This window comes from Lathamus discolor, chromosome 20, assembly GCF_037157495.1.
Source record: "Lathamus discolor isolate bLatDis1 chromosome 20, bLatDis1.hap1, whole genome shotgun sequence".
Classification (NCBI taxonomy): Eukaryota; Metazoa; Chordata; class Aves; order Psittaciformes; family Psittacidae; genus Lathamus; species Lathamus discolor.
In genome coordinates this window covers 1148251-1164187 of record NC_088903.1, presented here as the reverse complement: position 1 = coordinate 1164187, position 15937 = coordinate 1148251, and the positions used below count along the sequence as shown (strand labels likewise).

Genomic DNA, 15937 nt, shown 5'->3' with positions numbered 1-15937 from the left:
GCATCCCACAGAGTTCTGGAGCATCCCAAAGGGATTCAGTGCATCCCACAAACAGAGCATCCCACAGGGCTCCAGAGCATCCCACAGAGCTCCAGAGCATCCCATAGGGATTCAAATCACCCCAAGCCCATCAGAACACCCCCGTCTCAGCAGGCTCCCACACACCATGGAACCCCTCATGGTCACGCCCCATTCCCCCCCCACTGAACCCCCCCCATGGAACCTGCCTCTCTATGACATCAGCACCAGCTCCAAGGGACCTGCATCCAGCACCCGTGTCCCTGGGGCAGTTGTGCTTTGGGTGCAGTGGTGCTTGCAGCTCCTTGTTGTCACCCTTAGCAGTGCTGGCAGCGATGGCTTTGCTCCGTGCCGTCATCCTGCTGGCCTCGGCCTGGCTGGTGCGAGGCTCCTGGGACAGCTGTGGGTGAGTGGCCCTGGGGCTCCTGCTATTCCACAGGGAGATGCTGCTGCTCCCAGCCAGGAGCACACCAGTGGGATGGTGGGACTGGGGGAGCCCCACTTCCTTGCCATCACCCCATGTGGTAGCACAGCGCAGCTATGGGGCACCCCATAGGGTCCCTTGTACCTGCTGCACCAGTGGGGTGGGACAATGCTCGCCCTTCATCGCTAACCATCAAGTGTTGGGCTTCTGCTTCCAGAGGCACTTGCGGTACCCGTCCCATGGCTGATTACTATGGGACGTCACGCATCGTCGGAGGCGTGGATGCGCAGCAGGGCGCCTGGCCATGGATCGTCAGCATCCAGTTCCCCAGGGGCACCGGCTCCTCGCACATCTGCGGGGGGTCCCTCATCACCCCCCAGTGGGTCCTCACGGCTGCTCACTGCTTCGTCGGGCAAAAGTAAGGCAGAGGAGGGATTCCAGCCTTAGGGAATAGCCCAGGAGCAGCCCCCATCCTGTCCCTGGGGCAGTGCTTTCCTTTGGGAAGCACCAGGAATGTGGCTCCTTCCCACCCCTCTTATCCTTAGAATGGATTAGAATGGAATGGAATGAGATGGAATGGAATGGCACGGGATCAAATGGATCATGGAATCGGCTGGGTTGGGTTGGAAAGGAGCTTGGGATCACCCACTTCCAACCCCTTGCCATGGGCAGGGATGCCTTCCGTAAAGCAGCTTGCTCCAAGCCGGCCTTGAGCACTGCCAGGCATGGAGCATCCAAACCTTCTCCGTCCATGCCATCCCAGTGCCCCAGCACCCTCCCAGGGAATCCCTTCCTTATCTCCAGCCTGCAAGTCCCTGTCGGAACCCATCAGCCCTTGTCCTACGGCTCCAACCCCTGCTCTTCCACTCCCTCCCAGCTTCACCACGGATTGGTTCGTGATGGTTGGAATCACGGACCTGGCTTGGGCCAATGCCGAGACCCAGAAGCGGTGGATACGGCAGGTTGTGGTCCATGAATATTACACCGGCATCTCCGGCGGCTTCGACATCGCCTTGGTGGAGCTGGACCAGCCGGTGCAGTGCGGGTACCACGTGCAGCTGGCCTGCGTGCCCGATGCGACGCTCAGGCTATCCCAGCTCTCCGAGTGCTTCATCAGCGGATGGGGCGCGAGGGAGGCCAGAAGTGAGTGCCCGACGGCCCCGTTGGCCTTGGAATGCTGGGTCATGAGTTCATGGAATGGGATGGAAGGGAGGGTAAAGCTCATCCAGGCCTATTGGAGGTTGCTGCAACTGGGGAAGGAGCAAACCAGCCTTCTCCATCCAACCCATCCCAGTGTCCCACCACTTCATTCTGTTCAACCTGAGCATTTCTGGTTGAGCTGGAAACCATCAGCCCTTGTCCCATCGCTGAAGGTCCCTTCACGTCCTCCTTATGTTGAGGATACTGAGCAAAGAGGATGCAGCCCAGGCCGTGGGGGGGTGTTGATGGATCCCATTGAGCTTCTCAGCCCCCAATACCCCAAAGCCATCCCTTGTACCCCCAGCCCTGACCCCCTTTGCGTCCCCACAGCAGGGGCATCGTCCCCATCAGCCCTGCAGGAGGCCAAGGTCCACCTCATCGATGTCAAGCTCTGCAACAGCACCAATTGGTACCGAGGGGCCATCAAGAGACACAACCTCTGTGCTGGGTACCCGCAGGGAGGCATCGACACCTGCCAGGTAGGGATGTGCCATCGGGGCTCCCTTCTCCTCTCCCATCCGCAGGGCCTTGCTCTGCATCCCCCCTTATCCCAGCTGCGGAAGCGCATCCGCCTCCTGGGCCGTCATCCCTGCGCACAGACCATAGAGGCTAGAGCTTTAAGAGCATCGAGATTCCACCACTAAACCATGTCATGAGCACGGGTTCATGGAATGGGTTAGGTTGGGAAGGAGCTTAAAGCATCCAGGTGGAAGCAAGGGGCAGGGACGCCTTCCATTAGACCAGGTTGCTCCAAGCCCCATCCATCCTTCTCCATCCAACCCATGCCAGTGTCCCACCACCCTCATATGGAACAACTTCTCCTTATCTCAAGCCACACTCCCCTGTTCCAGTTGGAACCCATCACTCCTCATCCTACGGCTCCAATCCATGTGGAAGGTCCCCCTTCACGCCCAAATGATGAAGGAGAACCCTTCCATCCCCACAGGGGAGAGTGGCGGTCCCCTCCGGCGTTGCCATGGCCACCCATCCCCATCCTCATCCTCTCTCCTTCTCCTCCATAGGGTGACAGCGGCGGTCCCCTCATGTGCCGGGACAAGCGCGCCAACTTCTTCTGGGTTGTGGGGCTGACGAGCTGGGGCCGCGGCTGCGCCAGGGCCAACCATCCGGGGGTCTACACCTCAACGCAGCACTTCCATGAGTGGATCCTCTACCAGCTGGGGATGTTCCGCTCCGCGGGAGCCTCCGCCACGCCCCCGACATGGAGCCACCAGCACGTCTCCCACACTCCCACCCAGGAGACGATGCCGGCGCCCACGGCCTCCAGCATCAGTGGCTTCTGCTCGTTCCCGGTTCGGGTGCTGGTGGAATTCGCCACTCGGGTGCGGGAGTTGCTGCAGGGTCTAGGGGGGAAGAAGACTTGAGGAGCGGCATCGCCTGCAGTTGGCTTGAACTGCAGTAAAGTTGCCTCGTTTTCCCGTAGAAGGGATGCTTTGCACGCCCACCTCTTCTTCTGGTGCATGGGGAGGGATGGGGATGAGGGATGGAGGGCACAGTGGGAAGCGGGAGCTGGGAATCAGGGAATCAGCCAGGTTGGGAAAGACCTTCAGGAGCATAAAGTCCAATCATTGCCCTACCATCAAGCCGTGGCATGAAGAAGGAGGGGGGACAGCTTCCATTAGACCAGGTTGCTCCATGCCCCATCCCTCCTTCTCCATTCAACCCATCCCAGTGTCCCAGCTCCCTCACTTCCTTATCTCCAACCTGAACTTCTCTGTTCCAGTTGGAACACACCCAAATGATGAAGGAGAACCCAGCCTTCCATGGTTCTGTTTCATCCCTGCATCCAGCTGGAGCATCCTGCTTCCAGGCTTGGGATCTTCCCTTGGGACCTCACAAGTGTTCTGCTTTAAACCCAACTACAAACCTCGTTTGCTCACTCCCCCCCTTCTTGCCCTCCCCCTGCTCCTGGAGGGACGGAGAGGAGAATCAGAAAGAATGCAACTCCCACGGGTTGAGATAAGAACAGTTTAGTAACTAAGGTATAACAGAAATCTCTGCTGCTACCGCCAATAATAATAATGATAAAGGAAATAACAAGAGGAAAGAAGAGATAGATATCCTGATAGAGGTGATGGAGCTGAAGGGGCTGATGGAGGTGATGGATCTGATGGAGCTGATGGGGCTGATGGAGATGTTGGAGCTGATGGAGCTGATGGGGCTGATGGAGTTGATGGAGCTGATGGAGCTGATGGAGGTGATGGGGCTGATGGAACTGATGAAGGTGATGGGGCTGGTGGAGCTGATGGAGGTGATGGGGCTGATGGAGGTGATGGGGCTGATGGAGCTGATGGAGCTGATGGAGCTGATGGAGGTGATGGGGCTGATGGAGCTGGGGCTGCGCTGCCCCTCTCGCTGTTCCAGCCAGCAGCTCTGGTGTCACCCGATCCATCCGTTCCTCCCAGCCCTGGATTCACCCCCAGGTCACTTTAAACACACTGAGCAGGGCTCCTCCCGTGTGCCCCGCGTGCTGCAGGCGCTCTTTAGGCCTTGTCTGTGGGGTCTCTACAAACTGCCCCAGTGCTCCCATAGATGGAAAGGGTTTGGGTTTGTTTTCCTTCACTGCACGGCTCCGGTGTCCATCCCGGCCGTGCCACCGTTGGAGCGCTGGGAAGCGGATCGGGGGGCAGCTTCTTTTGCACACGGTGATGCAACAGCTGAGGGGGCCGCACTGCTGCTTCCAACCCCTTAAAAACTAATACGGGAACCAGACAACAGAAAGCACACAGAACACTGCCTGCCACCAACACACACGCACACGGACACAGACACACGCATGGGATCGCACAAGCGCACTCCCCACAATTACAGTGTTTGAAACACAAAACCCGGACCATCATTACGCCACTCCACAGCCCCCTGCACAGAACGTGGCGCCAGAACCCCGAGAGGATGGACGATCAGGCTGGAAAAGTCTCCAGTGTCGATGGCAACATGGATCTATTTGTATGTGCCAGCCCCTGGTACGTGAGTATCCCAGAGAGACCCTGTCAAATGAGCTCTCTATGGGGCCCCGGGTCCATGGTCCGTCACCATTCGCCTGGTATCTTTCATAAGAGCATAGCAGAGACCTTCCCACGGCGGGTCCTGCTCCGGCACACACGCCACCGGGAAAGCTCTCTGTCCATCCGCAGCCCTGCCCCTCTCCCTTCTCCCTTTACAGCTGCCCGTTTGTCATAAGGATGTGGGGGATGTGAACCAGGCTCCTTGCCCGGATCCAGAGGCCCCGGCTCCAAAGGAGCATCCAGGTCAGCATCAGCATCATCAGGCGGCAGAACCACAGGAAAGCCTCGTGTGTGTGCATGGCGGGGGGGTGCACACCCACCCCTGAGCCTGCCCAGGGGCTCTCCCTACCCTGAGCACCTCAAGACGCTGCTGGATGGATCCCCAGGGTGCAGGCACAGCCCTGGCACTGCAGCGGGCACCCTGCGACACCTCGGACCCAGCACCCCGTGTCCCCAGGGCATTGCGCCCAGCAAACCCTCCGGCTGCCCCATGGGTAGGGATGGAGCCGGGATGGGGATGGAGAAGGGATGGGTAGGGATGGCCGTGCTCTGTGCTCCCCATGCCGGCTGTCGCGGGCCCTCCCCGGATCCCAGCAGAGCCTGTGGATGGGGCAGGCGGTTCCCGGTGCCCAGGCCGGGTGCCAGGGCACATTCACCCCTGCAGGCGCCGCAGAGGCTGGGTTTTGTGCCATCCCTCCAGCTCTGTGGCCAGTGGCCAGTGCCGGCGGGACGGGGGCTCCGGGGCTCCATAAAACCCCTCATCCCGGCGCATCGCGCCCATCCCATCGGCATGGAGAGCCAGCGCCTGTCCTCCTACAGCCGCCGCTCCGGCACCGCCGCCCCGCTGCACCAGGTGCTCCCCGCCAGCTCCCCGGCGCGGCTCCGGGCGCCCCGCAGCTCCCGGCTGGGTCCCCGCATGGGCACGGGCAGGATGGATTTCTCGCTGGCCACGGTGCTCAACTCGGAGTTCAGGGAGACGCGCAGCAAGGAGAAGGTGGAGCTGATGGAGCTCAACGACCGCTTCGCCAGCTCCGTCGAGAAGGTCCGGCTGCCGGAGCAGCAGAACCGGGGGCTGGCGCTGGAGCTGAACCAGGCGCGGGACCAGGAGCCCTCGCGTGTGGCCGACGTCTACCGGGAGGAGCTGCGTGAGCTGCGGGGCCGCGTGGAGCACTTGGCCACTGCCAAGGCCCATCTGGAGACGCAGAGGGACAACCTCAGCCAGGACCTCAGCAGCCTCCAGCACAAGTAAGGAGCTGCCTGCCTGGTGCCTGCCCCTGGTGCCTGCCCCTGGTGCCTGCCCCTGCTGCCCCCATGGGGCCGTGCCCCCCGCCCGAGGAGGGCACCGTGGCTGTGGTGGTGCGTGTGCGGCCCCTGGCCCGCAGTGAGCAGGCCCTGCCCCAGGTCGTGCACGTCGTTAACCAGCGCGGCATCGTCCTCACCCCCGCGGGGCCCGGGGCTCCCCCCGGCAGCGCGCTGCCCACGCGTGGGCCCAAGGGCAAGGGCCTGGACTTTGTCTTCGACCGGGTCTTCGGGGAAGAGGCCACGCAGGAGGAGGTGTTCCAGCACACCACCTCCGAGCTGCTGGGCAGCGTCCTCGAGGGCTACAACTGCTCTGGTGAGAGCTGCCGAATGGCTTGGAGCCTTTGGGAGCTCCTGCCCCGTCTGTTGGGAGAGCTGTGGGTTTAGTTTGGGGGCCCGCAGGCAGGTGGTGGGGGGAGGCACAAGAGCAGTGCAAAACCTGCAGCCTTCAACTGGTCGGTGGCATCCCTTAGTGATGGCAAGTGTGGTCAGGATGTGATGTGGTTTGTGGGAGAGCCCCGGCTGGGCTGGGGAAGGCGAACCAGAATGGTGTGTAGCTTAACACAGAGGAGTGGGAAGCCTTGCGCTTGTGATGGGATAACCCAGGAGCTGGGTGCAGGCTGGGATCTGTGTGACTGGGAGGGACCTGTGGGTTGTGGTGCGCACTGACCTGAAGGGGAGTGAGCAGAGCACTGTGGCAGGAGTGAAGGTAGGTTGGATGTGGGGCTGCATCCACAGGGGATGCTGAGTTTCGGAGGGGGATCTGGGGTGAAGCAGCCACTTCTTGGGGAGCTCTGGGGGTTGCTGTGCCCCTCCTGAGCATCCCCCAGGCTGGCAGCTCCATGAAGCTGGGCCTGAAAGCTCCTCTCATGGTGCTGCAGCCCCTGTGCCGTTTGCAGGCCGTCAGCCGACGGTGCCTTAATGAGCCCATCACTTGTGTAAGGCAGGCACCGAGCAGGTGACACCGCGCTCCCGTCTCCTCGTGTGCCGAGCGGGGCCCTGGCGCTGCAGGATGCTATTCCTGGCTCCCCGTGTGCTCGGCGAGGCGCTGAAGCCTGCCTCTGTCACCGTGCCCACCTGGCAGGCACGTCTCGTGTCTCTATCTGCATAAAAGAGCTCCAGGATCCTCAAGGAGAGAGTTGCGAGGCACCGAGTGCTGCTAACAGGGAGAAGGGCTGAGGCTCTCTAGATCAGTGTGTCCTGCTCTGATGGTGATGCTTTAAAGAGGGTGTTGAAAGGCTGGGGTGGAAAAATGAGATGAATTACGAGGGCTGGATGGAGAAACCCATTCTGGTGAGAGATGGGGGAATGGGGCTGCTTGGTTTATTAAAGGGAAGAGTTTGGAGGCGACTGCAGCATCCAAGTGGTGATGGTTTGGGGACCCATTCTGCTTCTGCTAAATGGGAGAGGCTGAACTGAGGAAATGACCTGCACTGAAGGCTCCTGCCGGTAGTGCAGAGGGTAATGGGCTTTGCCTCGTCTCTGGGAGCCTGTGAGCGAGCCCTGCTGCAGGGGTTGCTGCGGGAAGATCTCCACATCTCCTCTGCAGCAAGGAGCGGACGTTCTGCTGCTCCCAGTCAGGCTTTCACCCATCCAATCTTTCTCCTCTCAGTGTTTGCCAATGGCGCGACCAGAGCAGGGAAAACCCACACCATGCTGGGCTCGGAGCACAGCCCTGGCATCATGTACTTCACCATGGTGGAGCTGTACAGGAGGATGGAGGCCAGAAAGCAGAAGAGCTGTGAGGTCCTAGTCTCCTACCAGGAGGTGCATTGTGGCTGCCGCAACTGGGTCACTGTCACTAAGATTCGGGGTTGATGCAGACCCGGTAGTGCCACGTTCAGGGTACCCAGTGTCCCCAGGGCAGCCCTAGAGCCCAGCTGGAAGCATGCTCAGCCTGCCAGTTCAATGAACTGGTGTTCCTGGTTTCTCCTGTCTGGAATCGGGGCATTTTCTCCTCCTTGCCACGGTGCACGTAGCAATGAGGGGTTCCTGGCTGGAAAGGCTTTAGAGGAGCTGTGGCCAAGTGCGTTGCTCTGAAAGCCCTCCTGAGCTGTCCCCTAGGGCACCATCAGCGGCTCTGGGTGCAGTGACGTCCTGGAGGGGGTGTTGGGAGTGGGACACGAGGTCATGTGTGACCCTGGGCTACAGAGCTCCTCTCCCTGCTCACCACTGGGGAGCCAAACCTCGGCCTTACAGTGAGTTCCCTGCTTCAGATGTACAACGAACAGATCTATGACCTGCTGGAGCCCAAGGGACCGCCAGCCATCCGGGAGGATCCTGAGCGAGGAGCTGTGGTTCAGGGCCTCTCCTTCCACCAGGTAGGTATTAAAATGGGCACACCAGGTATAAAAACGGGCAGTGCTGCACCCCACCAGCTCTGAAAGCAGACGTGTGCTGGAGATGGGGGTGTCTGAAGATAGGGGGGTGCCACCTGCACAGCTCCTGGCTGGCAGCAAACATGAGCCTGAGCTGAAACGAGGCCCACGGTGCTGCAGGATGCCGGAGTTGTGGGTGCTCTGGGTCGGGTTGTGTCTGTGCCTGCAGATGGGGCACACTGGTATCATCCCTCTCCCTGTTCTCTCCCAGCCTGCCTCAGCAGAGCAGCTTCTGGAGATGTTGGCCAATGGCAACAGAAACCGGACGCAGCATCCCACTGACGCCAACGCTGTCTCCTCCCGCTCGCATGCCATCTTCCAGGTGAGGGCTGGTGGCTGCAGTGTCACAGGGGTTTGTGCTTAAAAAGAGACGAGGAAGCAAGGCCATGCCAGGCCTGGGGTTCCTGCCCCTGCTCCTCATGTGCCATGGGGTAAAGCAGAGTGGTTGTAGCCCTGCAAACAGAGGTATGGGTCTGAGCAGGGCCCTGGCCATGCTGCTGCAGAACGGGAGGTACTGGTCATGCTGGTGGCCACGTCTCCCAGGCAGCTCCATGCTCTCAGCTTGGTGTTCTGTCTCTTGGGGCTGAAACTTCACTGTGTGCTTTTCACTCTTGTTGAGTCAAGGTGTGGGAGCTGTCCCTGAAACCTGAGCCATAGCAAAGGGTGCCTGGAGCAGGCTGTCTCCTCCATGGTGTCTTCCTTGGCACTGAGCTGGGAATTGCCCTCCCGCAGGGGCTCTGTGAATTGGCTCCCCAGTTTCTTGGTGCTTTCCTGTGCAAACCTGCCAGTTGGTTTCAGTTGCAGCTGGGCCCTCTCCTGAATGAGCAGGGCGGTCACGGCTGCGTGCGCAGATGGAGGGCTCTGACTGCAGTTTCAGTCTAAACCTGGTGTCTCCCCCGTGGCTGCTTCTAGGGGGAAGTCCAGGTGTCTGGATGCTTTTCCGGCTGGCATCCCAGCTGAGTTTATTGGGGGGTGCTGGATTGCTGCCTGCTGTGAATCCATTCGCTGTGCTGGAAATGTGCCCTTCCCGCTGCCAGCTTTGCCTCCTGGCAGGCGAGCCACAGTCGGGTGAGGATGCAGGACCTGTTAGTGGGCTCCAGCACTTCCATGGTATCTCCAGTCTGTGCAGGTGTTGTTCCTTGGGGGCTGAGTGTGTTTGAAGGCTGTGGGGAAAGTATTTGCATTCTCCAGGGAGACCTTCCGGGATGCAGAAGAGGAAGGATGCTGCCAGATGAGTCTTGGTGGCTGTGTCCCTCCTCGCCCTTACCAGCTGGGATCTGGGCTCAGCACTGAAAGCCCTGGCTGATGCCTGCAAGGGGGCACAGAGAGCCCCTTCTTTTGAGGGCTTGTAGCCCCCCCATTGGTGCTTTGAGTCTGACAAAATCCACTGGTGCTGGGGCTCTGGGTGGTGTTTTGCCCTTTGGGGACCCAGCCGGCTCTGCCCTGCTTGTGCACCACGCATAGCAGATGCTGATTATTTTCCACAGCTCTGTCACTTCCTGCAGGATCCCTTCCATGGTTTTGCTGTTTGTCCCCTCACTGAGGTTTTGGCTTCTCTTCTTGGCGTGTCAGGCTCCTCTCTGCCCCACAGCCCACACGATCCACTTGGCCATCCTGTTCTAAACATCAGCCTCTTGCCCTGCTGTTGAGCCGCCTCCAGCCATGGCCCCCATGAGCCTTGTGGAGCTGCGGCCTCACCCATGTCTGTCCTCACAGATCCATGTGAAGCAGCACGACTGCCCTGGCAGCCTCAGTCGGGGTCTGAAGGTGGCCAAGATGAGCCTGATCGACCTGGCAGGCTCAGAGCGGGTGTCGGTCGCCAACACCGGGGGAGAGCGGCTGCGGGAGGGGGCCAACATCAACCGCTCGCTGCTGGCCCTCATCAACGTCATCAACGCCTTGGCTGATGCGAAGGTAACGCTGTTCCCCACGTGGCCCTGCTGGGCTCTGGCTCCCTGGGCTGGCTGAATGTGAGCCGTGTCCTCAAGTGTCAGTGCTGCTGGTGCTGGGGGTGAGCGCAGCCATCCCCTTGTGCCTCAGGGTTAGGAGCTGAGTGCCCAAGGGCCAAGAGCTGAGCAGGTCCTGGATCTCTTGCTACAGAGCAAGCAAAGCCACATCCCGTACCGGGACAGCAAGCTGACGCGCCTGCTGAAGGACTGCCTGGGTGGCAACTGCCGCAGCGTCATGGTGGCGGCGGTGAGCGCCTCTGTGCTGGCCTATGAGGACACCTACAACACACTCAAGTATGCCAGCAGGGCCAAGGAGATCAAGCTGTCAGTGAGGAGCTGGTGGTGGTGGTGGTGATGCGTTGTGTGTTTGGGAGCTGCTGATGGATGGGAGGGAGTCTGCTGCGTGCTGGGGGAGATCAGTGGGAGCCTCCCTTACCCAGCGTGAGTTTTCCAGCCCTGGGGGTGCTGCTCTGGGCAGGAAGCAGCTGATGGAGCTGCAGACAGTGTGTGCCTAGGCTTCTGCTAAAGCTCCCCAGCCCAGAGCCTAGAAAGGCTTGTGACTGTGGCAGTAGGTCCCTGAGTGCAGGTTGTGTCTGCTGCAGGCAGCCCGGGGCTCCATGGGGACCCTGCATCCTGGAGGAGGCTGAGGAGCTGCCCTGCTCCGGTGTCAGGAGAGGGTATGTGCTGCCCCAGTGCTTCTTTAACCTCTGTCTCGTCCCTGCCTCTGCAGCTGAAGAGCAGCACGCGCAGCTCTGGCTCCCACGTCTGTGGATATGTGGAGATGTGTGAGCAGCTGAAAGGGGAGGTGAGATGCTGGTGGGGAGGGCAGGGCTCTGCCTTCAGCTATGGTCTGTTTGGGATGCAAACCTCTGAGCTCCAGGGGTCATAAAACCATCTGAGCAAACAGAGGATCCTTCCTTGCAGGTGGCAGAGCTGCGGGCAAAGCTTCGTGCTTATGAGGATGCTGCCCGAGAGGCAGAGAAGCAGGCAGCAGGGCCCCAGGCTCCCTCCAGCGTGAGCCCAGTGGAGCTGCCCAGGTGAGGCTGGGGGGAAAAGAAGCAAGAGAGCTTTTGTGTGTGACCTCCTGGTGTCCCCTGTGTCAAGGAGCCTGCAGGGTTTTAGTGCTGGTAAGAGCCTAGTGCCTGTCAGAAAGCAGAGGAGCCGCTGGTGTGCAGCATCATCTCGACTGTGGTCGGGTTTGGTTCTGAACCTGCTGGAGCAGAGCACGCAAGCACCAAGGGACGCTGGGTTGCAAAGGCCCAGTCTTGTGTTTGATCCATCCCAAGACTTGTCATGCAAAATGGTGCTTCACCAGAGGATCTTCTCTGGCTCAGTGCCGGCTTCTCTGGCTTCTGTAGGTTGGAGGAAGCTGTCCCAAAGACATGCTTGGCCCTCGATGATGAGGGGGAGAATGATGGAGAGCAGCAGGAGCTGCAGGCTGGTTTGCGTGTTCAGATGCAGCTGGAATTGGAGGGCGAGGTGAGAGGAGGGATGGGCAGCACAGGAGGGCTTGGCGTGATGAGCAGGGCCCAGAAGAAGCTGGGGCTCTCACGGGATGCACTGGGCCTGCTGGGCGGTGGCAGGAGCTCGGCGGGTCCATGTGTCCTGGCTCAGCATGTGCTGGGCTGTGGTTTGCTAGCGAAACCCCTTAACTTCCCAGGGAACGAGCATCTTGGGGACCAAACTCAGCTCAAATGTGGGCTACCCTGGGCTGGATGGGTAAGGAATGTTGGGTGATTGCTCCAGGCTCCAGAGGCAATGCCTGCCAGCAGACCCAGAGCATCCCTTCGGGCAGATCTGCGGCTGGGACTGAAGCAGCCAAGGCTTGGTGGAAGCAGTAAACTGCAGGGGCTGTCCGGCCACTGCACAGAGAAGTGAGTGTCCTCCTGCCCTCCCTGTGTCCTCTTGGTTGCCTGGGGAAGGTGGACTGTCCACCCTGCTGTTGCACGTAACCAGCCTGGGCATGGTCTAGATGAAGGCGGGCCCACATCTTTGCTTTCAGATGACTGCCTGCCCTGTACAAGAAGGGATTTGGCTCCTGGGATCTAATCCCATGGAATAATCTCTGCTGGAAATGCCAGCTGCGAAGGTTTCCAGGCACAGCAACTGCTGGAGCCTTAAGTGTGTGTTGTTGGTTCTGAAACTGCCTCTGAAGTCTTTGCTGCTGCCTTGGCTCCCCCGGGTCCTGCCCTGGCAGGGCTCCCCCAGCACCATCTGCTCATGGCTCTGCCCGAGCATCTTGGCAGAATGAACCTCTTTAGAAAGGTCTCCTGGGGGAAGCCGCCCTTGGTGTGGGCCTGGATCTGTCTCCAGCCGAGCTATCGAGTGCCTGAAGGGCAGCAAAAAGTCTGTAGGTGCCGGCTGGTCCCTTGTAAGCAGGCGCTGAGCGCACAGCTCGCTCTTCTCCAGCAAGAGATTGACATTTGGGCACCTCGCAGCTTCCATTGGCTTCTCTTCCCCCAGAGCTCTGCTAATGGGCCCTGCCCCACCTGAGCTGGTGTCTCGGAGGTGATGCTGGTGGTGCTGAGCCTCTGTTCCTGGTGACACTGGCTCAAGTCTCCTGCTCACTGGTTCCTGTCTCTGTCCCCAGGCCTGTGGCCTCTGGCCTGAGTGGCATCCGGAAGCTCTGTTCCGTCCTGAAGGCTGCCAACCTCCTCACCCCTGACTTGGTCCTCGTGCTTGAGGAACTGGCCCAGCTGGTCCCTCAGGACACTGGTGGGAGCCCTGAGCAAGCCGGGCCTCTGAGCAGGTCTGCAGAGCTCAGCGAGACCCCCCCCAGCCAAGAGGACGAAGTGGAGCTGTGATGGTGAGGATTTGGATCTGGGACAGTCGGTGCTGGCCCCTCTCCTTTGTCTCCGTGGTTCGTTTGCCCAAGTCACCCTGGCTGTGTCCTCGGCCTACGTGTGCCCAGGCCTGAGCTCTTCCTCCTCATCCTCCTTGCGAACACATGGACCCAGCAGCCGAGCTGTGGGCTGCGCAGACCCCATGTTCCTGGGAGAGCTCAGGCATTGCCACAGGCAGTTGCTCTGGGAGCAGGCTGGTGCCTTTGGGCTGCCAGGGGCAGGATTCCTTGTGCTGGCTCTTTTCCTCTGGGTTTAATGTGGTTTGGTGGAAACCCCCGCTGGGAAGTGACTGCCGTGGGGCTTGTTGGGCAGAGTCCAGTGAGCGGTGCTGGAGGAGAGGGGGATGCCCTGAGCTCCGGGCATTCCTGGGAGCTGCAGGCAGAGGGGTGACTGCTTCTTTCCTGCTGCTTTAGATGAGGCATCTGTCACCGTGTGCGGTGCCCCGGTGCTGAGTCCCACCCCGCAGTGCCTGCAGCACCCTGCTCCGTTCTCCGGCCGTGTGCTCATGGCTTCCAGCCCGATTGAGAGCAGGAAGTCTGGGCTGGGCAGTGCCTCCCCATCAGGACCTCGCCGCAGCGTCAAGAGGCAATTGAAACGGCAGCAGGGATGTGGGAAGGCAGCGGAGATTCCCAGTCCGGAGAGCCCTGGCACTTCCTGGCTTGAAGCAGGAGCTCCAGCATCCCCTGGCTCCCCGGTGCCACTGGGTTACACCCCCAAATCCTGCCCAGCACCAGTCCCCCAAAGCCGTGTGCCCCCGGCAGTGTCAGCTGCCCAGAACCTGTGCTCCCCGCCTGCCCATGAGCTCAATGTGACCTTTGAGGTCTGCCCGGACAGCAGATCCCCCAGCGCCATCGGGCCCCTTCCCGTCCGCCACTCAGAGTGCTTGGACAGGGAGAAGAGGCAGTGCCAGCAAGCAAAGCAGGAGGGCCCCTTCATGCCTAGGTAAGTGCTGCCCTGGATGGGCTCAGTGTGCGTTTGGGGATCTGCGGCCCTGCAGCCTGGGGGAATCCCCTGGCGCTGACCCTCTTTTCCTTGGCTACAGAGCCCCCATCCCAGCGCTGGCCATGAAGAGCTCCTCCATCCCCAAAGCACCTGCGCTGAAGCGGAGGCGAGTGGAGAGGTGAGACAGGCACCAGCCCCCTGTGCCCCTCAGTGCTCCGTGCAGGCAGCTCCTGCCTCTGCTCCCCGCTGGGGCTCGAGCCCCCATCCTTGCCTGTGTCTGTGCCACCTCCCCTGTGCCAGCTGGGGATGAGGGGGGCTCTGCCCTGAGCCCTGCGGGTTTGAAATGGTCCCTTTCTCTTTGCCAGCGGCTCCCTGCCCTGCCCAGGGGGGCTCCAGAGCTGCACTGCCCAACTGCAGCGCAGCAGCAAGAGCTGTGTGCAGCCCTCCCGCATCCCAGGTGAGCCCTGCGCTCCTCTGCACCCAGGCAGGCACCCAGGGAAGCCCTTTCCCTGCAGCGTGATGGGCGCTGGGAGTGCTCCCTGCCTCGGCGAGCTGCTGCAGTGCCAGCCCCGTTCTAGTCTGGGGGGGCAAACACCTGGGAATGGGATGTTTGGTGCTGCTGGAAGAGGCCGTTTGGGGTTTGCTGTTCCTGGCTGCAGCCACAGCCTTGGGAAGGGTCCTTGGAGAGGGGTGGGAAGGAGGAGGCTTGGATCCTCCTCAGGAGGGGCTCTGGGTTTGCTGCTGTTGCCCAGGAGCTGCCTCATCTGTTTCTCTGCTCTTGTCTTCCTCAGAGCCTCGCTGGGGGAACAGCACCCGGAAGGGCAGCAGGAGGAGACCCAAGGAACTGTCCCCAACCCCTTGCGCCCGCCCCCAGCCAATGAAGCTCTTGCGCTGACGGCTCCCGGATCCCTCCCCGTGTCCCTAACCCAGTTACCAGATTTCTTCCTTCCTCTGCGTCCTCCTTGCAGCCCCACAGCGCTCCCCTTAAGTGTTTCTTCTCCTCACAGTCACCCCCAAGTCCCTGCCCTGTCCCCATTCCCTGTCCCCCATTCCTTGTCCTCATTCCCTGTCCCCCTTTCCCTGTCCCCCATTCCCAGCCCAGCCCTGGATGTGTTTTGCAGCAGATGATTTATTGTCGTTCATAAATAGTTTGGTTCAAAGCAGAGGGCTGAGCAGAGACATCGGCTGCTTCTTCTTGCCCCCCTCCTGGGGGGAGCTGGGTTTGGGCCTGGCAAAGGCCCTTGCTCCTGGGGCTGAGCTCCATCGTGGCTTCCCTGCTGATGCAGGGGTTCCTGCGGGTGCCTTCTGCCCCTTTGCTGTGCTGGGGGCGTCCAGCCTGGGCCGTGTCCTGGAGTGCAGGCCCAGCCCCTGCTGCTTTGGGTGCTTCGGTGCTGTTCCCCCCTTGCTAAAACCCTGCTGCTGCCGCCCTGCTCTCTGTGTCCCCCTTGCTCCGGCTGCTTGCAAAGCCCCAGGCCTGGGGCAGAGAGCTCTGAGCATCCCTACCCTGGGACCGCACTTGTCCCTTGCACCCCCTGACCCCCTTTGCTGCCTTGCCAAGGCACATGTGGGCTCTGGCACACGTGGGCGCTGGCACACATCTGGCTGCCTGCACCAGCTCCTCGTAGCCACCCTCCAGGATGGGCAAGTGTGGTGGGAGCAGGACGGAGGGGCCGTGGCTCCGGGTGTGCTGCAGTCCCGTGGGGACTGGGGGCACCGGCTCCTCCTGCCCTTTCCTGCCTGGCAGCGGCGCCTTCGCCTTTGCCTTTGCCTGCTCCCAGCCTGGAAGCCTCCCCTTAAACCTTCCAGCCTGCTCCTGCTTCCTTTGCCTCATTAAGAGGGGGCTGTGCTGGGAGACGTGCCT

General features: G+C 60.9%; 1 protein-coding gene and 1 pseudogene across 1 annotated transcript; both read left to right on the top strand.

Annotated features, from left to right (window-relative positions):
• The first annotated feature begins 662 nt into the window (after positions 1–662).
• LOC136024073 (acrosin-like) lies at positions 663–3073 on the top strand. Its single transcript, XM_065699150.1, has 4 exons — positions 663–860; positions 1320–1585; positions 1976–2121; positions 2665–3073. Exons 1-4 carry the CDS (start codon positions 682–684, stop codon positions 3022–3024), a joined length of 951 nt encoding a protein of 316 aa, XP_065555222.1. The 5' UTR covers positions 663–681; the 3' UTR covers positions 3025–3073.
• Positions 3074–5976: 2903 nt separating this feature from the next.
• On the top strand, positions 5977–15241 carry LOC136024011 (kinesin-like protein KIF18B; annotated as a pseudogene).
• The last annotated feature ends 696 nt before the right edge of the window (positions 15242–15937 follow it).

Excerpts from the sequence above, each read along its gene's own strand:
- LOC136024073 (XM_065699150.1), top strand. The coding sequence starts at position 682 with ATGGCTGATTACTATGGGACGTCACGCATCGTCGGAGGCGTGGATGCG. Across the intron at positions 1,586-1,975 it reads GGGCGCGAGGGAGGCCAGAA|GGGCATCGTCCCCATCAGCC; the intron begins GTGAGTGCCCGA and ends TCCCCACAGCAG. Across the intron at positions 2,122-2,664 it reads GAGGCATCGACACCTGCCAG|GGTGACAGCGGCGGTCCCCT; the intron begins GTAGGGATGTGC and ends TCTCCTCCATAG.